General features: G+C 41.7%; 1 protein-coding gene across 5 annotated transcripts in view; it reads right to left on the bottom strand.

Annotated features, from left to right (window-relative positions):
• The window catches only part of CAST (calpastatin), a 129,437-nt gene that overhangs the window by 63,686 nt on the left and 39,404 nt on the right, over positions 1-26,347 (bottom strand). For 4 of the 5 annotated variants that reach the window (XM_079917665.1, XM_079917667.1, XM_079917663.1 and 1 more), the window contains exon 4: positions 667-726. In XM_079917665.1, the coding sequence (XP_079773791.1) occupies positions 667-687 (21 nt within the window). In that variant the 5' untranslated portion in view covers positions 688-726. Of the gene's footprint in view, positions 1-666; positions 727-20,564; positions 20,844-26,347 lie in introns of those variants that run through there. The other variant, XM_079917666.1, reaches the window with a different exon arrangement.

The raw sequence follows: 26,347 nt of genomic DNA, 5'->3' as shown, positions 1-26,347 counted from the left end.
GGTAATTAGGGGAGAGGGTTTAAGGCAGCTCAGCCAGCTCTTCAGAACTAGGCTTACTCCACGTGGCAATCACACTGGAGGACATGCTTGTATTTTTTCTTCTGAAATTCCAAGAAATTATAATCAGAATAAATCCCAAGAACTTGACAAAGGTTTATCAATAAGATGGTACCCCACATGAGTCAAATTTCAGAAAGAAACTTCAGAAAGCATCTGAAATAACCAGTATCTGTATCACTTCTTTCTATGTTCACTTAGTGTAACCTTTCTCATTCTTAGATTTAGTTTTAAGTGGCCAGGATAATAAAACCATTTTAGCAAGAAATTAAGAATTTATATTCCTTTCTAGATCCAGAGAAATGTATTTAGAGGAATTATCTTACAATTTAAAAAACTCAAGTCTAGAACCAAAAAAACTCTTGCTGACTGCTCTTTTCTAGATATTCTAAAATGACGTATAAGTGTATAGATGGTGTTTGAGGCAAATACTGAAAGGAAAGCTGAGTTTCCAAAGACCCTCATTAATTAGGAAGAAAACGTTTACTTCCATAGCCTAAGTTTCCTAGGACACATAACCCATCTGTCAACAGCCCACATTCATTTTGCTTTACCATATAATCAACTGAAAGGCATTCACTCAAGTTGACCCTTGAAGATTCTCCATACCTTGGTTTCTGTGGGATTCATACTGGAAGACTTCCTGGTTGAAGCAGAGGAAGTTGTCACCTAGAAAGGAAAGAAATAAGAAGTTTAATTATAGTTAACCTACAACCTTCTTTGTCCTTCGGGTCCTTTTAACCATACTTACTCTTAACTCTTTACCTTGGTTTTACCTCACCTAGAGTACCACTCCCATAAAAGTTCAGTATGTGGTGTTGCCCAGTGGGTAAAAGCCTTTGTAACCAGATCAAATGGGTTCACATTTGGAGTGTGCTACTTACTAAATAATCCTTGGGCAAGCTACTTAAATTTTCTGATCCTTGGTTTCCCCTTTCTCAATTTTTGTTCCGTAGGTAACAACTACCTTCTAAGTTTATTACTGCCTGGTATTTAAGTACTCAGTAAATATTATTCTAATTATTGTTTGTATTATTTTCAGAAAGAACATGGACTTTGAAACTTACAGAATTTTGTTCAAATGCCAGCTTTGCCTATTACTAGCTCTGTGACTTTGGGTCTTAGTTTTCCAAGTATATAAAATGGGGCCTATAATGTCTATTTTGCAGGGTTGTAATTATTTGCGATAATGTGGGTAAAATGCCTGGCGCATTATAGGTGTTCATTAAATTGCTAGTGCATTATTCCTAGGCTATTGTAAGATAGACAAGTAGGCATAGCTCTGGGAAATAGGCTCAGGTAGATTAGAATCGTCATGTAAGGAAGAGAAGGTGGGAGATCGTGTTGCAGAGGGGATATTGCTATATTATCTGTCTCATCTAGGCTCCTCCCTGGAGGGCAAAGGTGATGAATGGTAACTGAAGTATTCAAGAAACACCTTTCCTAGGGATGTGGAGTCAGCCCCTGCAATCTAATCACCCAAGCAGGGGGATGTGGATGTGGACACTTGCATGGTATTGAGGAATACATACTCTAGTAACTTACACTGGTTAATATTAAACTCACAATTACATTCTTTGTGAATTCCAACTCAGGGTCATTTAAACCTCCTTAACATTTGAGTTCCATTAGGTTTTAGAGCCCAGGGATTCCATCTGGCACCAGTTGTCTTCTTAAGTAACTGGCTGTCAGTAAACAGCTGCTCCCTGCCAGCAGCACCCAGAGCCCCATCCCCTGATGCCTGGCCCTGAGCCACTTCAGAAGCTCAGTCCCCGGGCAGGGTGGACCCATCCCTGCTGGTGCCCCAGCTCCCCTACCTCGACACACCACACTCAAGGTGACTGCGTGAACCCACTATAACCCATGGCCCACGAACACGATCACTTTCCCCACCGACCTCATTTAATGTGGAGCATGTTGGCGCTTAGAGTTAAATTGCCACATTTTACAGATAAAAGCCCAAAGCTTTAGTATACTGACTTTTCAAACATAGTCATATGAACTTAACTATTCCTGAGCACCCTTAAGCAGCCCCCCACCCTAAAACACACACACACACACACACACACACACACACACACACACACACACCTTGTCACTGTGGCAGGCATGTGCTGTCTCTCTCACATTCTCTTTGGGATAAAGAACTGGAAGAGGTACCAAAGTAGATTTCCCTCATCAAATTAATGGACAAATATGTGAATATGCATTTTTCCTGGAGAATTTTTTTTTTAGTTTGTGGGGATTAACATTCCCATATCTATACAATTCTGTCTTTCCACAAGTAGAATTGGTTGTACAAAGGTCCATTCAAACTCAAGAAGTTCCACTTAGCTACATCCCACTCCTTCAGTGATTTCCCTCAGCCATCTAAAACCACCCAAGACAAACACTCCACACAAAGGTTCTTTTTAAGCTGCAAATCTTCGGGTGAACATTCATTTTCTAAACATCCAAGTTTATTAAAACATTCCTGAAATTACATAGCCTTGGGTTTTCCAATCTGCCTTACTGCTTTATTAAGCAATAGCTGGAAGGGATCCTTAAATCCTAGAAAGAAGACTTTCAAAGGCTCACCAAGGACAGTCAGATCTCCATGGAATGCCTATAAGTAAGCATGGAGCAGGCTGTAATGGGAATTTAGCTGAAGGCCTTGGCCACACCTGTTCTCAGCATAGATTCCTCCGTGAAAGTTTTATCCCGTCACTAAGGCACTAAACATTTTGAAACTAAAATAGGAAAACCACTTCATGGGGGCTGGAAAGGAGGCAAATAATCCCACCCTGTTATGGGCTGGTTCAACTCTGGCTAAGTGTAGTGTGTTCAATCTTATTTGTAAAGACAAGGAAAGTTTACTATTTGTTACCCTTACTGGGGGATTATATACACTTTCAATTTAAATCTTCTACATGGTTTGACTTTCTAATCATAGGTGTGAATAACTTATAATTTAAGAATTTTGAAGAGTTAACCCATAAATCTTTGAAGAACCTTAGAGAAAAACTTTGAATATGTAGGTTTTAAACAGATGAGGAAAATGGTATCTCATAAAGATTACCACAGTTCACTGGCTCCGTAAGTATTTATCCAGAACATAGTTTGTGTCAAGTACTGTGTTAGCTGATGGGAAACCGACCGACCTGTCTCTGACCTTGTGAAAGTTACAGTCTGGTCAGAGATGACATTAATAGACTAACCACTTCAATCCCACTCCTGGGCATATATCTGGACAAAACTATAATTCAAAAAGACACATGCACCCCTATGTTCACAGCAGCACCATTTACAATAGCCAGACATGACAAAAACCTAAATGTCCATCAACAAAGGATAAAGAAGATGTGGTGTATATGTATATATATATGTATACACACACACAAACACAATGCAATATTCCCAGCCATAAAAAAAGAATGAAATAATGCCATTTACGGCAACATGGATGGACCTAGAGATTACCATACTAAGTGAAGTAACTCAGAAAGAGAAAGACAAATACCATATGATATCACTTACATGTGGAATCTAAAATATGACACAAATGAAATTATCTACAAAACGGAAACAGACTCACAGACATAGAGAACAGATTTGTGGTTGCCAAGGGGGAGAGGGATGGAGATTAGCAGATGCAAACTATTATATATAGGATGGATAAACAACAAGGTCCTACTGTGTAGCCCAGGTAACTATATTGAATATCCTGTGATAAACCATAATGGAAAAGAATATGAAAAAGAATGTGTATACATATGTATAACTGAATCACTTCACTGTACAGCAGAAATTAACACAACCTTGTAAATCAACTATACTTCAATGAAATAAATTTAAAAAAAGAATAACCACTTTATTAACTACTTGTGATAAGTGCTATAAAGGAAAATCACAGGGTACCATGTCCCACAGACTAGGCAACCAGATCTAATTCAGGGGACAGTCAGGACAGGTGACGCTGAAGAAGTGACAGTTAATGTGGAGATTGAAGGATACAGGGGCATCACCCAGGCAGAAGGCGGGGAGGACCCTCCGAGATGTCTGTGCCAGGGCTGAGCCAGGCTCCCTGACTTTTAAACCAGTGACTCTCTGCTGCAGGACCGACCACTCAGCCGGTCCTAATATCAAGGCATAGACGGTTTTAAAGCAACATCAGTGCTCAAATACCAAAATCTCTCTATGGAATTAGGACTGTATATAAGACTAAAGTGCGGCCATAACAATACTCTCCCTCCTAAATGACCCATGCAAATCTCTTGACATCCAGAGTATTATGAATCATTTATAATCTTTAATTAGGGCACAAATCAGAGTAACAAAGAACAGAGAAAAAGTACTTTAATATAATTATTTTCCACCCAGCCACTCAACAATTGCTGTTTAAAAAGCAATGAGCCTGGGGGTGAGGATACACAATGAATGTCACTGTCACAGCCTTGAAAGAGTTCACAGTCCAGCGCAATAAACAGACATCAAACAGGTTTAGTTACAACTTAAGTGCTCTAACAGGTATGAAGAAAATCCTAGGTGACCGAAGAAATGTTTTGGTTCTAAGTCAGTTGTAGGCCCACCTGAAGTAATCTTACTGTGTTGTCAAATCTCATTAAAACAAAGCAATATCGATCAAAGAAAGTAATTGCAGCCTAGAAAAAATTAATATTTAATCCTGTACTTATCCAGTATGGCATGTTAACGTTCTGGCTTTATTCAACAAAACCTCTTTAAATTTGTTTACTTGCTACAATAAGAATTTTGGAGTTCACTGCAGGAAATGATTAGAAATATGAGGGGGAGATGGTATGCTTTTAAGACCCCTGAAAAATGGAAACTGCTTTCCTTTTTCACATATATTTTGCAAAGGTCTCCCATACTACAGCCTTTTAGCTCCCTCACCTGTTCTGGCTACGCTAGTCTTCGCACGTGTCACTCCCACGCGCATGCCTCCCTCTATAGTAGAGCCTGCGATGATGACTCCTGTTACCCCCTGTATCACACAGAAATCCTTTCTCTTGCCTTTAAAGACCCCTAGTCTCCAATCCCACCGCATCTCCCAGCGCAGAACATCTGCTCCAGGCAGCCAGCCCATCCCTTTCTCAGAGCACAGCTCTCTCACCTCCCCCTTTATGTTTTTTTCACATAAGTGCCACTGGTTGGGATGCTTCTCTTCCCCAAATATCCGAATCCTACATGCCCTTCCTTTCAGGTGTATCTCACTAGCGCCAGCCCTGGCACTGTAACTTCCGAACCACTGCAATCCTAAGTGGGCATCCATCCGCCTTCGCCAATCCCCGCTCACTTACAGTACCATATACAGGCAAGTAATGACCTAATTGCGGCATGAAGTCTCTCCTCCACCACATGGGGTCCCTTTAAAAGAGCTGTCTGTTGGGTACACTAATCTGCTCACCCCCACTCTTACTCACGGCAGGTTTCTATCCAAGGCTTTACCTTGATTCTGCAGGATGCCTAGTGAGGCTGCACGAGAAGAGAAGCAAGACTTAGGACCAAGCCAACGATCCTGTGATGCTGGATGTGAGCGGAGAGGGTTGTGAGCTCGCCCACAGGTCCTGGCTGGACCCAAGGGCTTCTTCAGAAGGGGCGGGGTCCTAGAGCGCTTACTCATCCATTCTGCTGCCATTAAATCTGGCTGATGAAAAACTCATTCCCTCGGCTCCTTACCTCTCTGTCTCCCATGTCCTAGAGTCTTTTCACTTGCTTGGGCTCCCAAAAAACAGCTTCTTTCCAGGCACTGTCAGCTGGTTCATGGGAATCCTCCCCTCCAGTCACTCAGCCTCACTTTGATCTCCCTCCTTGCCCCAGTTCAGTTCAGAAAGTGCACCCAGAGCACACCCAGCAGATGAGTCAGCGGCTGCCGCTCACCCCATACCTTGCTTCCTCTCCCCACCCCTCACTGCCAGCGTTCCCACAGCCTCCCACCGGCAGCACGTCACCCTTCACACACCCCAGCTGCCTTTGTTTGCGGAGGTTACTGAGAATGCCAGCCCACGTACGTGCTGCCCTTTTCCACCTGATAATCCATCCGCAGTTTCACTTTGAATCACTGACCATCCTCTTCCCCAGGGCTGCTGTGACGCAGGGAGCTCCAGGTCCAATCCCCAGCCCTTTGACCTGTTTCCTTCTGGAAGCCTTTTCCACTTGCTCCATTCTTCTCTTTCTTTAATATTTAGTCACAAACCCTCTGCCTTCTCTCTTATATTACTGCATCCTCGGAGAGTTGATTTCTCCCCATGACTTTTTTTTTTTTTTTAATATATTTATTTATTTATTTACTTTTGGCTGCGTTGAGTCTTCATTGCTGTGCGTGGGGGCTACTCTTTGTTGCGATGTGCAGGCTTCTCATTGCAGTGGCTTCTCTTGTTGTGGAGCAGGGGCTCTAGGCGCGCCGGCTTCAGTAGTTGTGGTGCACGGGCTTAGTTGCTCCGCGGCATGTGGGATCTTCCCGAACCGGGGCACGAACCCGTGTCCCCTGTATCGGCAGGTGGACTCTGAACCACTGCGTCACCAGGGAAGTCCCTCTTCTCCCCCTACCCTCCGCCCATGATTTTAAATATCATTTACTATGTGAACAGTTCTCCATACTTTATCAGCAGCCCTACTTTATTACCAGACAACATTATTTTACCTTAAAGGGAGGAAGCCAAGAAAGTCAGATGCAGGCTCTAATGCCGACTCCAGCACTTACTCGTTCACATTAATTATCCTCCCAGAAGCCTTCAACCTCATTTGCAAAATGGGAGTAACACCACCTGCCTCTGGAGTTGCTGTAAGGGCCTAATGACGTAATTCAGGGAAACTCATCTGCCGCTGAATTGCTTGGAGTCTACCTCCAAGTCCTCATTACCATTCCATCCTTTTAATTTCTTTCCCTGGTCTAATCAGGTATCTCTCACACCTGGATTACATCAAGGCCTTTCTAATAGTTTCCATGCCTTGTTCTCTCCCACCCCTATCCCCACCCCCACTTCTAGCTCCCACTCCTTTCTATCGCTGCCTAATTTACCTGAAATCAATGCATACCATGTTCCCACTCTGATGAAATACTAAACTCTCAGTGGTTTCTCACTGTCCTAGATAAGGTTCAATGTCTTCTGCCTGAACCTTTGACTTTCCATATTTGACCTAATCTCCTCATTCCACTACGTCTCTTGCTATGCCCCACACCATGTCTCCCCACCTCCCAGGATGCTGTCCTTCCTGTCTCAGGAGAACCTCATCGGGCAGCATAACTCACTGGTTAAGAGAGTGAGAGGCGGCTCTGGACTCAAGACTGGTGGAATTCCAGCTAGCATTGAATTCATGTGCAACCTCGAGCAAGTTACTTAACCTCTCTGTGCCTCAGTGTCCTCATCTATAAAATGAGAATAGTAACAATTCTTACCTTATAGGGTTGTTTTAAGGATAAGTTGATGTACATGAACCCATTACAACAGCACTTGGCAAGTGGTAAGTGCTGGACAAATGCTGGTCGGTGTTATCATCACCATCAGGCTCCCATCCACCGCTGAGGAAGCCTTTCTTGTCATCCCCACGGCTGAGGAAGCCCTTCCCTGCTCAGACAGCTCCTAACCTCCCCTTGAAGATTTAGCTCAAGATACAACACCTGTATCTGCTTTAGCTCATATTACCTTCTCAACTCTCATATGTTTGTACTTCTCACTTGAACACGTAATCATATATGCTGTTCAGGGTTACCGAGTCTTTTCTAAGTGTATGTCATGTCTTATCAATGAAGCTGTAAATTGATCAAGAGGCAGGGGTCATTTCTATTCTCCACAGTGCCTACCACAGTGTTTAATAGCAGAGAGGAGCTCAAAAATCACTGTTGATTCCAATATTTGTTTCCATTTTCTAATTGTCAACTGAAGTTTCATTTAAACAAAGAATGAAGTATAGTTTTAATACCTTGGTTCTTTTTTTAAAAAAAAGCTAGAATCAAGAATATAATTAATAACTCAGAAGAAAGGTTCAGCCTGAAAGCTTCTTAGTGGTGATGAGTCCACAGGTAAGTCGATTAAACCTGAAGAGCAACTGGCTTCCCATGTGGAAATACCATGTACCCCACAGGGCTATTGCGAGAGTCAATTACATACCAAATATTAGGGCAATCTGGGCAAAGCACAAAACAAATATTAAAAAAAATTTTTTAATTAAGAAGTTCTGACAAATCAAAATCAACTTAACTGATTTTTAACTTTTAAAGTTAGCTCTGCTAGATGCACAAGAGAGAAATGTATAATTTGCTTCTGAACCATAATGAGATTCTTACCTTAATAACATATCCCAAAAATGAAAGAAAAGAAATCATGGGTTTTTTTTAAAGTTCTTTCTTCACAGGATCTGTCAGACAGACCCAAACCTGAACTCCATGAGGGCAGGGACCATGCCTGTCTCAGCTGCTGCAGGTACCCAAGCATCGCACACAGTAGTTGCTTAATAAGTATGTGTTAAATAAATAAATGTATACATTTGTACATGAATAAACATGAGTATTATCTGATGGCTCAAAAGCAACATTATACGAGTTTTATTCAATCATCAGAAATTTTGTCCAAAGCACAGGTCAGAAAACTGGTTAGGAAAACATAAACATCTAGTCTTTTACATCTTTATTGTCATTACCCAGTAGTTGTATAACTTTAAAAAAACACATATACACAGGGCTTCCCTCGTGGTGCAGTGGTTGAGAGTTGGCCTGCTGATTCAGGGGACACGGGTTCGTGCCCCTGTCTGGGAAGATCCCACGTGCCGCGGAGCGGCTGGGCCTGTGAGCCATGGCCACTGAGCCTGCGCGTCCGGAGCCTGTGCTCCACAATGGGAGAGGCCACAACAGTGAGAGGCCCGCGTACTGCAAAAAAAACCAAAAAACCAAAAAACAAATCCTAGCTCTGCAAAAAAACGCATATACACAAAAAAATCCCTGAGCTGCTTCCTGTAAGACACCTGGAACAAACAATAGACGGCTAATGAGGGGCTTTCTAAAGAAAGCACTGACGTTCTTTACAAACACCATTCATGGACCCAGTGAGAACAGGTTTATGGTGATGGATTATTCACTTTAGGAGATGAATATTCAGAAGTTTAGCTCTTTCTATTGTTTGCCACGCAGTCACACCATGACATACCGTCTTGTCTTGCAATGCCTTTAATTATTTAACATAATAATGGTGCTTCTAAAGAGAACTGCAACTCAGTCACCTAACAAAGTATAGTATTTAATCGTAACAGAAAACGTGATACTGATGAAATGGGTCATCTATGAATGAAGTTGAGCCATCTCTTTCAGGGAGAACATGGCTTTGTGCCAGCAGATCTAATCAGGGCACCAACTTACATCTCAGCATGTATGTAATATAAGAGCAGGTCAATTGCGATAGGATCTTAAGTACAATATGAAGTTATAAGAGATCAGAAGAGGGAGACTATTTCTGAGGTGTGGGTTTGAAGATGGCTAGGAAAAACTTCACAGGGGAGATGGGAACAATTTACTTAGTATTAATTGCAGTGTGATGGGGAGGTAGGTGAGGACTATAGAATCTTCCATATGCCAGGAACTGTGGCAGGGGCTTTGGGCATCTGATTTCAATATATCTTTATAAAATCCTAGGACCTAATCATTATTATCTGCATTTTATAAATGAGAAAACTGAGGCTCAGAGAAGTTAGGTAACTTATCTAAGATCTCACAGTTAAGAAGTTGTAGAGCGTGGATCTGAACACAGACATTGACGATAATGCCCACGAACTTTTTGCTGTAACAAGTTGACTCCCTTACTTTCAAAAAGTAAAATAAAAGATTTTAGTTTTACAAAACATGGAGTTGGAGCCCGAGATGGGGTAGTCATTCCAGGTGAGCAGAACAGATTGAGCAAGACTTAGAGGTGGGAAAGTACCAGAGATAATCAGACCAGAGTACAACCGGTTGGATGAAGTAGAACATGGCAAAATGAGGCAAACTGAACACTGCCTGGGGGAACAGAGTATGATTCTATCTCAACTGAGTATGCTATACATTCATGAACTATCTTAAAATATAAAAATAAATATATTTAAATATATTACATTAAAGATTTAAATATATTAAAATATATTTTAAAATATATTTAATTATCTTAATTAAATATAATTAAAATATATTAAGATATATTATCTTAATAATATATTACGATAAAAATAGAATGCCTGAGCTCTACTTGCTCTGGGAAGTGGAGAGCACAGGGCAGCTTTGGTTTCTGATGCAACCCTGTGGGCAGACCTCAAAATAAACATCCATATGTTGCCTGGCAACTGGGACAGTAGCCACAGTTGATCTGTGATGGCAATCCAAGAGCCAGAGAGACCTTAGAACATTTGGCCACACCTTGTGAGTGCCTGATTATGAGGTCTAACACAGGACCACCCCAAGTGCTTAGAAAAAATCCACAAAACGCATGAAGCTGAACTTCCAGTACTATAAAACAACTGTTTCATTTTCATTGCTTTGTGAACTCCACTTTTCCCCCTTTCCCCCTCTCTGCCCCGGGATGATTATTTTGTAAGCAAGGAAGAGAGCAAGCCACGCAGCCTGGATTAGTCATCAAAGAGTAGAAATGCAAGCTTTTATTTATTCTTTAACTTGCGTCCATGCCTCTAGGGATTCTGGTTGCTTTTCTTGATGCATGAAATAATTCCAGCTATGTCTGAATTTGGCTGCCCAGGACAAAGCAGAGAAGTTAGACCCAGAAAAGACAGCCTACTTTCCTCTTGTGGCCCCTCCCCTAATAAAGGTTTGTGCATCTAGGATCTTCTTAAGCCTGTGAGTCACGCAGTTTCAGCAGATTAGAAGCGATATAATGAACAATGAGGAAGACAGCCCATGACAAGCTCTTTGAACTTAAGCCTTAACCTCTCTAGAACACAGTTTCCTCATCTGTAAACTGTCAGGCTTGCGAACTCTGTTGTTCTGCAACTCTAATATGATATGCTATAAATATGTAAAGCTTATTAAATAATGTACCCAATGATAGATGTTCAAATGGGAAACACAGGAGTTTAGCCTCTGGAGTCCCATGGACCTGGGGTCTCATTCTAGCTGTGCAACTTCAAGCAAGCTGCTTAACCTTTCCAAACCTGTGTTTTTTATTTGTTAAATGGGTATAAAGATGACACCTACCTCATAAGATGGTAGTGAGGATTTAATGAGGGTGTGTTTATAAGGCCTGGCACATGGTAAGTCAGGAAACAAAAGTGATCTGTATTATTTTACAAATATCAACAACCTCAAAAGTTCTCCTCAGTCTCAGAATGGTGGAGCACTTCTGTGGTGACCACTGACTGCTTTGAGAAGTTACACACGCATGTTGTTTATCTTAAAGACAAAGGGCAACACTATTTTACATTAAGAATTTTTTTTTGGATTGAAATGCATGGTTTGTTTATCCTAAAAGATTATGAGCTCATCTAAAGCATACATGGTTACTGATGATATGATTATTGTATAAGAATAAAAACTTCTGAGCTCTGCTGAACAGTTGCCTCAGAGCCTTTCAGCTTGGTTTCCACAGTGCTTTCAAATTCATTCCTTAGGCACAGACCTAACAGAGTGTGAGAGAAATGAGAAGTTTTATGGGTCGTTGTGTTATAAGACCAACTGCCAGCCTCCGTCTCTACAGGGATGACAGACTCAAAGTGTCTCAACGCAACTGAGAGGGCACGTACGAGGAAATACTGGCATACAGCCATTGTGTGGCGGCTGAGAGATGAGCCTGTCACGTGACTGTTCTTGCAGCTGGCTTCTCAGTGAAGCATGCTCTTAATAAGAAGGCTTAAATGACAGGAATTATTACAAAGTTCCCTTCTCCAAGATGCTTTCCGAATAACCAAAATGAAAATGTGGGGTGCAATAAAACGTCGTTCTGGAAACCACATAGGAAAAACAAATTCACAAATGTACACTAACAGCAAGCTTAATCTTTGCAAATGTTAAAGAGGTGATGTTACGTAGTTAGGAGAATGGCTGTGGAGCCAGACCACTTGAGTTTGAATTCCAGCTCTGCTACCAGCTATATGACCTTGAGCAAATTCCCTAACTGCTCTGCGCCTGTTTCCTCATCTGTAAAGTGGAAATAATCATAATATCTTCTACCACATTTCATCCCACTTTCACCTAAAATAAAAATTCAATAGGAGAACTGATTTTAAAATAGGCTTCATTTGAACTTGATGTAAAAATATGAACAGTGCAGCTTATCCTTCCGTCTAAGCAACTGTATTCCTACATGATAAGGGAGTTTTTTGCTATGTAATTTAATCCTGCTTTTTAAAAATTTCACCGTATTCAAAGGTGTCTAATTCATCCCTTCTCTACTGCTTATTAAGACATCTAAAGAAACTCTGTCAACAAAACTCTTATTTGCTAATTCCAATCAGTGTACAACGCTCTCTTTCACAGAAGCAGGAAATTTCATTCATCAGAGAGAATTTCAACAGCATTAAGATATTGAGCATAATAATAGAGGGCACAATATTAATTTATAGTGCTTTTTGAATTTAGATACAAATTCCTCTCTTGGTTATTTAAACTGCCTGGATATAAACTACTGAGTCTAGGATTTTATAAGACTGGTCTACTGAAAAGAGCAATAGAATCGAATAGAATCTTGCTATCTGTGTGACCCAGGGTAAGTTATTTAATCTCTCTGGGCCTTAGTCTTCTCATTTTAAAAATTGTCCTAATACCCACTTACCCATTTGCAAAATATGCAACTCTTAAGAGGATTACATGAAATCCTATGTAAATCACTTAGCATAGTAGTTGTTTAACAAATTAATAAATGGTTGGTTTCTTTTTCTTCTTTCCACTTATTTTCATTTATCTAGATCCTGGAGAGCTTCTCCAAACTACATATATACTGCTGGACCTAACCCCTCTCCTACAGCTTTCCAGAATTATTTTCAGATTATCAGAACTAGCTAGAACGTCTTTTGTTTCCTATTGGTTGTCTTTCCATTTTGAATAGTAACCAAATCTTCAGTTCATTGATCAGTAGGAGAAGGTGGAGAAGTTATACACAAGCGGAAAAGATATGGTATATGGTTTATCACTGGTTCAACTGGAAATCAATCGGGGTATTTTGCCAAGATTTTAATTGCAAATATGTAGATCAGTGTTCATCACATTCAGTCTTTGGAAACATGTGAAGAGGTGCAAGAATATGATTGTCAGAGGACTGGAGAAGGAAACAATTCTCTTTTGCTAGGCTAGGAATCCTGGTCTATCACAAGAACATTGAGAATAATTCAGCACCCATTACCACAATAATTAAAAAGATTCTCAAAACCAAGGGAGGGCTCAAACTCAACAACCAAAAGAAGTTAGCCTTTCCTTGTTAATCTCTAGATATTCAGCAAGGGGGTACATTGTTTCTTAGCAATGTGGATCCTTTGTGGCTAAAATTCCAAACAATTAATAATTAACTAATTAATTGATTTAAAACTCAAGATTAGATTCCATCACATGGAAGATGATGTAATTTTATAATATTGCTGGGGGAAAAAATGATCACTAATTCTAATCAGTGAAACTATATGCAAAATATGCAGGATATTCATACACATTTAATTAATATTTAATTAAATATTCATAGATATTTAATTATTTTATACTAAAATTGTATATAATGATTCCAGACAACGAATGTTATGCCAAGCTATTGCACAATGTGACTGGCCGAGCATTAACACCTTAGCTCAGTGGTTTTGGGCCCAGGACCAGAATCACTCATAGCCAGTGTGTGGGGATCAGGGGAGGGCAGCAATGGACACCTAGAAACTTACAAAAGGGAAAGGGCAGGAGGAAGAGGGAGCAAGGATTACAGTTTAAAAAGCTGTAAGCCCTCCCCCCCCCCAAGTGATTCTCAAACTCCTTTACATGGAGAATGACTGCTTTAGGTTGTTTTAAACAAGATGGCTTTATAGGGGGTGGGTGAAATGACCACTCTTTTCTACGGTCTATTGTTATCCACTGGCACTTTCCTTCTGATGACAAACAGCCTCTTCCTGCTTTCATTTGGTCAAAAGGAAGGTACTAGAATGCATTAGATAATAGGACAGATTCACAAAGTTACTTTTCAAAAGTACTTTCCAGCTGTTTTTTTTGTTTGTCTTTTTGTGTTTTTTTTTGCGGTACGCGGGCCTTTCACTGCTGTGGCCTCTCCCGCTGCGGAGCACAGGCTCCGGACGCGCAGGCTCAGCGGCCATGGCTCACGGGCCCAGCCGCTCCGCGGCATGCGGGATCTTCCCGGACCGGGGCAAGAACCCATGTCCCCTGCATCGGCAGGCGGACTCCCAACCACTGCTCCACCAGGGAAGCCCTCCAGCTGGTTTTGAAATAAAGATTTTTAGTGCTGATACTGCCAGCCCAGGTTACTAAAGAGCCTATATGTTCCCTAAAAATACAGTCCTGCAATACCCCAAGAATATCTGTCTTCTCCAGTCTCATGACCCTAAACCCTGAGGACACCTGATACTTGCGATTATGCCTGTAGTGCACACTTTTCTTACAACAGAAAAATATAGAACGCTGTAGACATCACCAAGCCCAACAGTGCTGTCATTTTATAGGCAGATATTCTGGACCACTAGAGAAACTCTTAATGCTATACACATCCACACATCTAGTATATAGCTCAGTTGCAAGGATTTAAGAAAAAAAAAAGTGCGATTTTCAAAATATTTATTGAGTTTTCAGAAAAATAATATTTGCCTATCTCTGTAAATCAGGAGTCTAAAACTCAAATGAAAATATACGTTGGGGGATGTGAATGAGTGTATCAGGCCAGTATGAAGAGGGAGTAGGAGGCCTCATGACAAAATAGAACATGTGTTCCTCATCTAAAGGCTTTCAAACATTTTAAATACATTGTGCAGGCTTAATAAAATTAATCTGAATTCTGATTCAAGAGCCCCCTTCTGTTCCAGACACAAAGCAATACTGTATAAAATTTAACATTAAAACATTAATTAAATAAAGAGATAAATCAAGAGATGGTGAATATGAAAGAGAAGTGGAGAACTCTGGAAGATGAAAATTCTGGCAACAAGTTTCAATTCCCTGCTGTAGACCAAGGCCTCTGAACCTGATACATCTTTGTAAATAAAATATTATGAAAAGATGCGTGTCTAAAAGCATGAGGATATTTATATTCCAGGACTCTGATGATGATAAGCCATGGTAATGGCATTAGATGAGGATCTTATTTGCCCTGTTGGATATAAACACAATTTCCTATTTTCATGATAAGGAGGAAACAGAAAAGGCTTATACAACTGAAAAACATACAAATAATTTTATTCTTTGCTCCTTTGTCTGGCCACCCTTAGTACAGCTAATAAAGAAACAATATGCAGGAGACTAAGCCCCTGGTTTCTCTGTAGGAACAGTGTTCTCCCGCAACACCTCTATTCTGGGCATCTCTGGAGGCGCCAAGGTCTCATCTAGGTCTTTATACTGAGGTCACTTGTGCAGGGGACCTTAATCCATTATAGAGTCCAAAGAGTATGCCTGCACACTAAACGGGCTCAATCTCTTATAGCAACTTTGAGTGAAATGGGAGTGGTCCAGGCCCTTTCTTGGGCTCCAAAAGAGGGCCATAAACATCAATCATGCCAGTTCATGGGGGCCCCTCAGTATGATTCAAAAGTCTCAGCCCCTGTGAACAGCTACAGCTCTCACCAAGATTTCACTGCATTGCTAAGGTCGGAAGACGACTGCCCACAGATAGGCTCTGGCTAGCTCAACTCACTTCTTAGAGCAGTGCTCATCAAATTTTAACAGGTGTAAGGATTTACCTCGAGAGCTTATTAAGGCATAGATTCCTCAGTGATCCTGATTGGGTAAGTCTGAGATGGGGCTTGGGAAATCTCCATTTTTAAATAAGTATCCCAGGTGAATTTGACGCAGATGCTCTCCAGACTACATATCATGAAACACTGAATTAGAGCATTTCAAGGGGGTGCAGTACATCCCCAGGACAAGGATCGGGAGAGCCCCAGGGCCATGGATTAGTCTGGAATTATCCTACTGGCCTGCATTTTCTATTTGAGAACCAAGAAACTTCTCTTTTCTAAAGAGACCCCCAACTGTTAAAGCACAGCTCTGTGCAATTAAGGAAGCCTTGCTTTGATTACAGTCAGCTTCCTCATTCCTCAGTAGTCCCTCGGCAGGACTCACTGGGAAACACCTTCTATTCCAGGACTCTGATGATGACAAGCCACAGCGTCATCACCACTCACCCATATCTTAGCCATTAGGATCAGTATGTACCATGGGGCCTGGAAAACTGAGGATAATTATAAGCGTGTTGGCAATATGTAAAAAAAACAAAAAACTGTTTACCAAAGTTAACTTGGTTAATCAGTAAAAGCAGACCCAAATCCTCTTTCCAACGTATAAGAAATCCTCCCAAATAAAACTAAAACAACTAGTGTTAGTTGTTTTTTTTTTTTTAAGTGTTGCAAAGGGATCTGTGGGAAAAGAAATAAACACTACCAACAAAACGGGCCAAGCAGTACCTTTGTAACTAATGTATGCCAATTATTCCTGGGGAAGGAGTCAGTAAAAAAGATAATAGGTGAGTAGATAGGCATCTGAGGTTCTCCTTGTCTCGCTAAGGATATGTACCCACGGCGAGGCAGATGCCAAATGCGAAATAAGAAACTAAATTGAGACAATGTGTCCTTAGAGCTAAGTGTCTGGAATCCAGGGGCAGGTTATTCTGTTGACGCGCTTGTCTGTCCTCCCCTGCACCTTAGGTTGGGTGGTGAAGAAAGAAACAGGAAGATGAGCAGCGGAAACTTGTCACCCTCAAAGCTGGCTTGGAAGACGGACAACACAGACTCAGTCAGCTGTGGGGTCTCCAGTTCAACTGTGTAGAGTGCAGGACAAATGGAAACCTCAGGTATAGTTGACAGCGGATGGAAATCCAGTCTGTCTACAAGGGACAGTTGTCAAGAACATCTCATAAGAGAGCCCTAGAATGAATCAGAACTCTCTGTCCTACATAACAGCACACAGAAAAGTATACAGGGGGAGACCATGGTACTGGGGGAGACCATGGTACTGGTAGTTAAGGGCAAGTCTGGAAAGCTGGGATTAAGAAAATACTGAAGGAGGAGAGCCAACGCCTGGGAAGTTGGATGTGTTCAGACCTCTGAAGAGTCCTGCATCCAACTGACTGGTTGCAGGTCTGCTTTAAGGGACTCATATTCCTAATGTTTATAATGTTAACATTCCTAATGTTTATTCCCAGAAAAACAGGGCCAAGCTTAACCTCAGCCCCCTTCCCTCAACCTTCCACTGTGCTTTCATAGCACCTTGATAGCAATGATTTTTAGCACTTTTTACACTGTGTCTTTATATTTGTTATATGGACCATACTTCACTTCTGTATTCCTAGCACCATGTCTGGCCATTGTAGAAGTTAATAAGAAAAGAGTTCATTACTGATAATTTGATTATCTACTCCTTAATCTTTAGCTAAAGGACAAACAGATGTTAAGTTCTAAAAACTCTACTTATAAATTCTAGAGAACAAAAATGAATATTATTTTACTTTTTCTGCCTACCTAGGAAAAATTTCTAAACTAGTGCAGTGGTATCTTAAGGCTCTGTTCATATTAAGATAAAACAAATATTCTTTTTCAATTCAATAAATATTTATTGAGAAATTACTATGTGGAAGGCACCGTGGTAGATGCGATGGGGGTCCAAAGATGTGGATTCTGTCTTCAAAGGGCTCCCAGTATAGTGAAAAGCTGGTATTCTAAGAACAAAGGTAATCAGAGGTAACCAAAGGTAGCCAAATGAGACTATGTAACCAAACGAGACTTTAGTGTGTGTTAACTTCACCCACTAAAACTCATTTTTTGGAAAGTATTTTATGGAGAGTTGTTCAACATGTCCTGAGAAACAATACAGTGCAATGGTTAAGAGATCAGGCTCTTAATCTGAAAAATGGGCATAATAAGGGTATCTACTTCATCACTGCATCATCATCACATCATGTAAAGTGTTCAACATATGCCTAGAACCCAGTAATCATCAGTAAATGTAGCTATAACTATTAATACTCAGATCTAATACAGATTGTACTGATCTGTTCTTTTTTCTGAAACCTATTAAAGTCACTTGCTAATAATTTATTATTATTGCCTAATGTGGACAGAAGGGCACAAGGGTAAGAGTGACACTTTACTAGCAATAGGATTACACATAGACTCCACCCAAATCTCCAACGTCCAAATATACAGAAGTCAACGGAAGTCAATATACGGAAGTCATGTTGCTCAGAAGTCAACATGTCTTAAGGGATACTGTAAAGTGCCTTAAAAATTGGAAATAATGGGACTGAGTAATTATTTATATGGCTTACCATAAAAATAGTGTACCAATTGTTCTTAAGGGGAAGTAGCACCCAACTAAAGGGTATTTTAAGACATGTGAGAGACAGTGTTTTTGTCATGCTCTGGCATTCAGTGGGAACAAGACAGCCCTGCCCAACTAAGAATCATCAACCCAAATGCCATTAGAACTCTGTTGAGAAACACTGGGTAGCTGACATTTTTAAGTTAAAAGCTATTCACAGAGAAAAAAATAAAACACAATTGTTTTTGAAGACCCATTGTACTTTCCCAGTATGCAGATTATTAATTCAATGTATCAAAAATTATAGGATAAAATATGTTCCTCTTTATGAGGCCAGACACATTGATGCTAAAACACATATTCTAGATTCCTATAGTCTTCAAAATGAGGGCACTCTGAGGTATAATGAAAGAAAAGATACAAAGACATCTATGTATACAGGAGAACATAGGCTGTGGGCTTTTTATTTAAACAGGACTAAACAATTAGATGGTTCATATTTTGGGAAAAGTAAATAGTCCTACCTAAGAATTGGTGATGCAGTAAAGATATAATTGTTATTATAAACAATGAATAGGAACACAAATATTTGACTGATTTTAAAAAGTTAGTTCAAATTAATTCCTCATGTTTTCTTAATTTTGTTTGTTTCATTCTTTCAAACTGCTATTTCACATGATACCTTTTAAATTTTCATTGTGAGAGAAGAATTATACTCAGCCAATTCATGGAACCATCAAGAAACTGAACCTACCACTAATACTGTACTATAATCAACTCCTCTCTGCAGTGGGAATCCTCTCTCAAAGCATGTGAACTGAACCATAACCAACATTTACACTTGAATGCACTGCTTCATAAACACTGTCATGCAGTCTGTGAAGCTCACTTTTTTGTAATAGTCACCAAGGGTCCTTGCTGCATGCACCAGGATTCCCACTCCATCGTCATTGCTATTGGCCACCTAGCCCTTCTCCATCAGTCAGCAGATACGGCCTTTGCTAGTTCGGCATGATTTTGCTAAACGTCACTACTTTGTTTTAATCTTATACTGTCTCCTAGAAGCCAGGCAGCATTCCCAGCGACAAATATCCTTTAGATACTGAAAAATCAGTGTGCAAAAGTTAAATTCAGTGCCCACAAACAAAATGTCAGGAAGAGGCACTCTTTAAATTACTCATTAGAAAATAAACTTTACCCTTTTGAACTAGATGCCACTCCTTATTGAGCTTCGCTGCAATGCAGAGGTTTTCTCTCTAGAAACATCTCATATATCAGGAACTTTCCAGAGCTGCTGATTAAGCACTTCCCTTCCTCTGATGTAGGTATAGGTGGGTTCCTAGAGGGCTCGTCAGAGGCCCTAAGGTCCAGCCCTTTAAGGAAGCTTCTTAAACTCTGACTCGTTTTCTCAGCTGTAAAATGGGTATAAAGAACTTGCCTCTTACCCCTTTATAACTGAGGAATGCTAGGACCCTAACAATACATAAAAGATCGTCAAATCTCCATGAAAACATTTCCATTCTTGAAATACAGGTACAAAGTACCCCTCAGTGATGTCATCCGACCACAGTCTCAGGCTGTGTTCAAGGAAATAGAACCAAAACATGTCACATTTGCCACACCACACCCAGCATGTATCAGGTAAACGGAGAGGTTATACACAGTGAGGCGGCATTCTCTAAAACGGAGGTCATCACAGTGGAGGGGGCAGGGCTCGGGGAGAAGATTGGGTCTAACCCTAGAGATAAAAGTGCCAAACCAAATCGACAGAGCTCCTGCTTTCCTTCTTTCAGCATTTTCCCCGGATCACACAAACTCCTGGTTTTGTAACCCTACCGTGTACGATCACCAGACACATTCCCAGCCCAGAAGCCAGCAACAGTGGCGCCGACAGGGAGGAGGGGTTGACTAGTAACACAAGTGAACTTAGAATCCGTTTGGAAGGAAATGGATTCTCAAGGGCAATAGACGGGTAAGAGCGCACGTCCAAGTCTGGGAGCCGTGGCAGGGTCCGAGCCTGGGACGCGCAGGGCCGGCGCGAAGGCAGCGCGGGCTGCCCGCCTGGGAAGCAGACGAAATCAGTACTCACTCCGCGTCCGGCTTCCGGGCCCAGAGACTTCAGCGGGGTTTGGGGGATGTTTGCATTCCCGGTTGGGCTCGGCCCTCTCAGTTTCCGTTTGGAGCCTCAGCCCAGCCCGCAGAGAGGGAGGCGGCGGGGCGGCCCCAGGACGCGACGCTGGCCGCTCCCCGCCCCCTTCGCCCGCCCCCAGCGCGGTTCCAGGAGGGAGGTGCCCGCCGCCGCCGACTCATCGCGGGGCTGGCATCCCGGAGGCTGGCAGACTAAACAGCGCGGCCTGTGATGCAGGCCACCGGCCGATGGCAGAGGTCTACCACTCCTAGGATGTCGCCAAAGGCCCAAAGTGGGCTCTTTGCAAACACACGCCCCCAAATATTACTTTTGAAGCTATAAAGTAACTTAACAATTCACATTGTATAACGGATTTTTTTTTTAAAGAGCAGTTGAACAGAACTAGAATTCTACTGAATTACTGGACGTGGTACATTATGACTAAACATTTCAAAATAACTAAGAAGGGATTTTAAGCCACAGAATAAGAATTCATGAATTCATATTGCTATAAATAAATAAATGAATGAATAAGTATATAGGGGAGAAGGAAATGCTCTCCCTTATAGAAGAATGCCAACTAATAAATGTAAGTGATGGGGTTAGACAGAAGAGTTCCAAAATTTAAAGGAAATATGGGAAGCCAACTTTTCCCAAAGCCATAAAGCAATCACAGTGAAGGCTCTGGACAGTGAGCTTGGGGTATGAGTGGAGGAGGCTGCGGTGGCGGGGGGCTGAGGACCCGAGGCCTCAGGCCGATAGCTAGTGACAACTCAGCAGCCAGTCCTTCAGCCTCCAAGCCAGAGGTGACGGCATTCCGAAGGCGGAGAGCTCAGCGGCACAGCGCGCAGCGGCGCACCCGCCTGCTCCCGGCAGTCAAAGCACGTGGGGTCGCCCTGACTTCTCCTGCTAGGTGTTCCTCACAACCACCTTGTCTATTATCAGTGTTCCTTTACTTCTGCTAAATAAAGGTGGCGAAGTAAGAGCACTTCCAACTCTAATATTTTATTATAATTCCCTGAGAAGACCCTGTCCTCATAATTCTTTTTTTTTTTAACATCTTTATTGGAGTATAATTGCTTGACAACGTTGTGTTAGTTTCTGCTGTATAACAAAGTGAATCAGATATACATATACATATATACCCATATCTCCTCCCTCTTGCGTCTCCCTCCCACCCTCCATATCCCACCCCTCTAGGTGAACACAAAGCACCAAGCTGATCTCCCCGTGCTATGCGGCTGCTTCCCACTAGCTATCTATTTTACATTTGGTAGTGTATATATGTCCATGCTACTCTCTCATTTCGTCCCAGCTTACCCTTCCCCCCCCCCGTGTCCTCAAGTCCATTCTCTACGTCTGTGTCTTTATTCCTGTCCTGCCCCTAGGTTCTTCAGAACCATTTTTTTTTTTAGATTACATATATATGTGTTAGCATACGGTATTTGTTTTTCTCTTTCTGACTTACTTCACTCTGTATGACAGACTCTAGGTCCATCCAGCTCACGACAAATAACTCAATTTCGTTTCTTCCTATGGCTGAGTAATATTCCATTGCATATGTGTGCCACATCTTCTTTATCCATTCATCTGTTAATGGACACTTAGGTTGCTTCCATATCCTGGCTATTGTAAACAGTGCTGTAGTGAACATTGTGGTACATGACTCTTTCTGAATTATGGTTTTCTCAGGGTATATGCCCAGTAGTGGGATTGCTGGGTCATATAGTAGTTATATTTTTAGTTTTTTAAGGAACCTCCATACTGTTCTCCATAGTGGCTGTGTCAATTTACATTCCCACCAACAGAGCAAGAGGGTTCCCTTTTCTCCACACACCCTCTTCAGCATTTATTGTTTGTAGATTTTCATAATTCTTCTTGATGAAAATTCAGCTTAAAATTCCTTTTTTGTTTTCTGTCAGTATTTTCTCTGCTTTTTTGTTTCTCAAATAAACCTCAGCTTGTCTAGGTTTTCCTGAGACAAAAGACAACTAGGATGACTTATTTGGGCCACGCCCCAAGAGGGATGAGCCCTGGGTCCCAGAGCCCCACTGTTAGGCAGCATAACTCCCTCAATGAGGGTGAGTATGTCTGAGCTCCTCAAGAGTACAGGTTAGTAATTATATGGTTATGAAGTAAATTTTCCAAAGATTCTTGTCCTGCAGGACAGGTAGAAAGGGGCTCCCTTCCCTGGAGATGAAGAGGGATGTATCACTGCCAGGTGTGCCGTGTCTATCCCAGTCCCTGAGGCTCATCCTTTCCCCCAGTGGGGCCTCCACATCACCCGCATCTGAAAAACTGGAGGGTACTTATTAAATAGAGAAAATCCTGGACCTACCCCCTCCTGGTGAATCAGATTCTTGTGGCTTGGAACGTGAGGATCTGCATTTTAACCAGATTTTCTAATCGATGTTTAAGTAATCTAAGGTACAGGTGGTCTAAATTACCCACATTCAGCACAATTCAGCATCCTTGCTGCTCAAAGTGTGGTCACCAGACCAGCAGCAGCAGCAACTGGGAGCTTGTTAGAAAAGCAGAAAGAATCTCAGCCTCGCCCCAGACTTTCTGAGTCACAATCTTCATTTTAGTAAACACCTCACCGATTCAGTATGTACATTAAAATATGAGAATTACTGCTCTGATCTTGTTTCCCAAACCTTGGTTATTTGTGTACTACCTACTTAATATTTTTTAATCTGCCACAGCTACATGTACTTAATATTTTAAAAAATAGATTTACCTTTTTAACCATTAATCTAGCCTTGTCTCAAGCAAAACCATCCATGGGATCACGGTTTGAAGTGCTAGTTTACTTTCCTAGCACATTAAAATACATGCAGAACTTTTGAAATAGAAACGCTTGCCTGCTTAGCGAACAGTGTCATCAAACACACCACATGTGGTCCAGCGGTTCTGTGGGTGAGCCTGACACTGAACGATGGAATACCTCCCACAATATGCAGAGTTTATTCAGCCCCTCAGTCATATTATGGATGAGAAAAGTAAAGGCCTGGGAGGAGGGCTGTGCCGCCACAGTTAACACAGCTAGTTATGGCAGAACCAGGGCCAAAACCACAGAAGGACTTCTCTGGTGGGTGCTTATCCCTGTGCAGATTTTCTCCTCTCTAACTGGGAGAAAAGCTGTTTGTACCCTCTTCTGTTTAAAAGGCCTAATGCTGCTACACAACCTATAATCAGTGATTTTCCTCCAGTTCAATTAGGTCATTCTCCTGTTTTCCTTTCTGTAGTGGATAGCTGGCAGCTGACAATACACTTGAAAAATCCTCACTACTCACGGATCATTTCCCACCTAATCAATAAGCACCTTCCCAGAGGAGAACCAGAGCGTTCCCAACCCCAGATTCCGCGCAGCAGAGCTGAGGCATGGGAATTGCACTGGCCAATCAGCCGTGCCTCACAACAGTGAGATTGAAAATAAGCCTGTGTGGAGGCGCCACCCACCGGTAGATCTGTGTTATGATAAGGCCTTTCAGCATTTGAGACTGGCAGTGCCAGAGTTTCTGGCCTCCAGTCCTAAATGTGATAGGTGCTGAGCTGCAGTGGCAGCAAGGAGAAGCTCCCACGGTGTGTCCGGGCATTGTTCCTGGCTGTGAAACTACATTCCTTCTGCTGGAGCCTTCTGGATTTCTCTAGGAGCTACCCGCCATCCCTTAAGAAATTCCTTTTTAGCTTGAACTAGTCAGAGTAAATTCCAATTGGAACTGACAGCTTAAACCAGTACTTCTTCTTAATAGCTATGCTCTCCTGCAGAGACAGTCCTGATGCAAGTTCAACCTCGCTTTCCTTACCTGAATAAGTTGGTGGTTACGATAGAAGTTGTCTGAGAACTTTTCCAGTAACACAGTTGCCTGACTGTGGATCGCAACTATTTTCTTATTTAATAAGAGTCTAATTTCTTTTCTTTCTTTCTTTTTTGTTTTTACATCTTTATTGGAGTATAACTGCTTTACAATGGGGTGTTTCTGCTTTATAACAAACTGAATCAGTTATACATATACATATGTTCCCATATCTCTTCCCACTTGCGTCTCCCTCCCTCCCACCCTCCCTATCCCACCCCTCTAGGTGGTCACAAAGCACCGAGCTGATCTCCCTGTGCTATGTGGCTGCTTCCCACTAGCTATCTATTTTATGTTTGTTTTTTGTTTTTTTTTGCGGGATGCGGGCCTCTCACTGTTGTGGCCTCTCCTGTTGCGGAGCACAGGCTCCGGACGCGCAGGCTCAGCGGCCATGGCTCACGGGCCCAGCCGCTCCGCGGCATGTGGGATCTTCCCGGACCGGGGCATGAACCCGTGTCCCCTGCATCGGCAGGCGGACTCTCAACCACTGCGCCACCAGGGAAGCCCCAAGCTATCTATTTTACGTTTGGTAGTGTATATATGTCCATGCCACTCTCTCGCTTTGTCACAGCTTACCCTTCCCCCTCCCCATATCCTCAAGCCTATTCTCTAGTAGGTCTGTGTCCTTATTCCTGTCTTACCCCTAGGTTCTTCATGACATTTTTTTTCTTAAATTCCATATATATGTGTTAGCATACGGTATTTGTCATTCTCTTTCTGACTTACTTCACTCTGTATGACAGACTCTAGGTCCATCCACCTCATTACAAATAGCTCAATTTAGTTTCTTTTTATGGCTGAGTAATATTCCATTGTATATATGTGCCACTTCTTCTTTATCCATTCATCCGATGATGGACACTTAGGTTGTTTCCATCTTCTGGCTATTGTAAATAGAGCTGCAATGAACATTTTGCTACATGACTCTTTTTGAATTATGGTTTTCTCAGGGTATATGCCCAGTAGTGGGATTGCTGGGTCATATGGTAGTTCTATTTGCAGTTTTTTAAGGAACCTCCATACTGTTCTCCATAGTGGATGTACCAATTCACATTCCCACCAGCAGTGCAAGAGTGTTCCCTTTTCTCCACACCCTCTCCAGCATACATTGTTTCTAGATTTTTTGATGATGGCCATTCTCACTGGTGTGAGATGATATCTCATTGTAGTTTTGATTTGCATTTCTCTAATGATTAATGATGTTGAGCATTCTTTCATGTGTTTGTTGGCAATCTGTATATCTTCTTTGGAGAAATGTCTATTTAGGTCTTCTGCCCATTTTTGGATTGGGTTGTTTGTTTTTTTGTTATTGAGCTGCATGAGCTGCTTGTAAATTTTGGAGATTAATCCTTTGTCAGTTGCTTCATTTGCAAATATTTTCTCCCATTCTGAGGGTTGTCTTTTGGTCTTGGTTAGGGTTTCCTTTGTTGTGCAAAAGCTTTGAAGTTTCATTAGGTCCCATTTGTTTATTTTTGTTTTCATTTCCATTTCTCTAGGAGGTGGGTCAAAAAGGATCTTGCTGTGATTTATGTCATAGAGTGTTCTGCCTATGTTTTCCTCTAAGAGTTGGATAGTGTCTGGCCTTACATTTAGGTCTTTAATCCATTTTGAGCTTATTTTTGTGTATGGTGTTAGGGAGTGATCTAATCTCATACTTTTACATGTACCTGTCCAGTTTTCCCCGCACCACTTATTGAAGAGGCTGTCCTTTCTCCACTGTATATTCCTGCCTCCTTTATCAAAGATAAGGTGACCATATGTGCGTGGGTATATCTCTGGGCTTTCTATCCTGTTCCATTGATCTATCTTTCTGTTTTTGTGCCAGTACCATACTGCCTTGATTACTGTAGCTTTGTAGTATAGTCTGAAGTCAGGGAGCCTGAT

Source organism: Stenella coeruleoalba, assembly GCF_951394435.1.
Source record: "Stenella coeruleoalba genome assembly, chromosome: 3".
NCBI lineage: Eukaryota > Metazoa > Chordata > Mammalia > Artiodactyla > Delphinidae > Stenella > Stenella coeruleoalba.
This window is presented reverse-complemented; position numbering and strand designations above follow the sequence as displayed.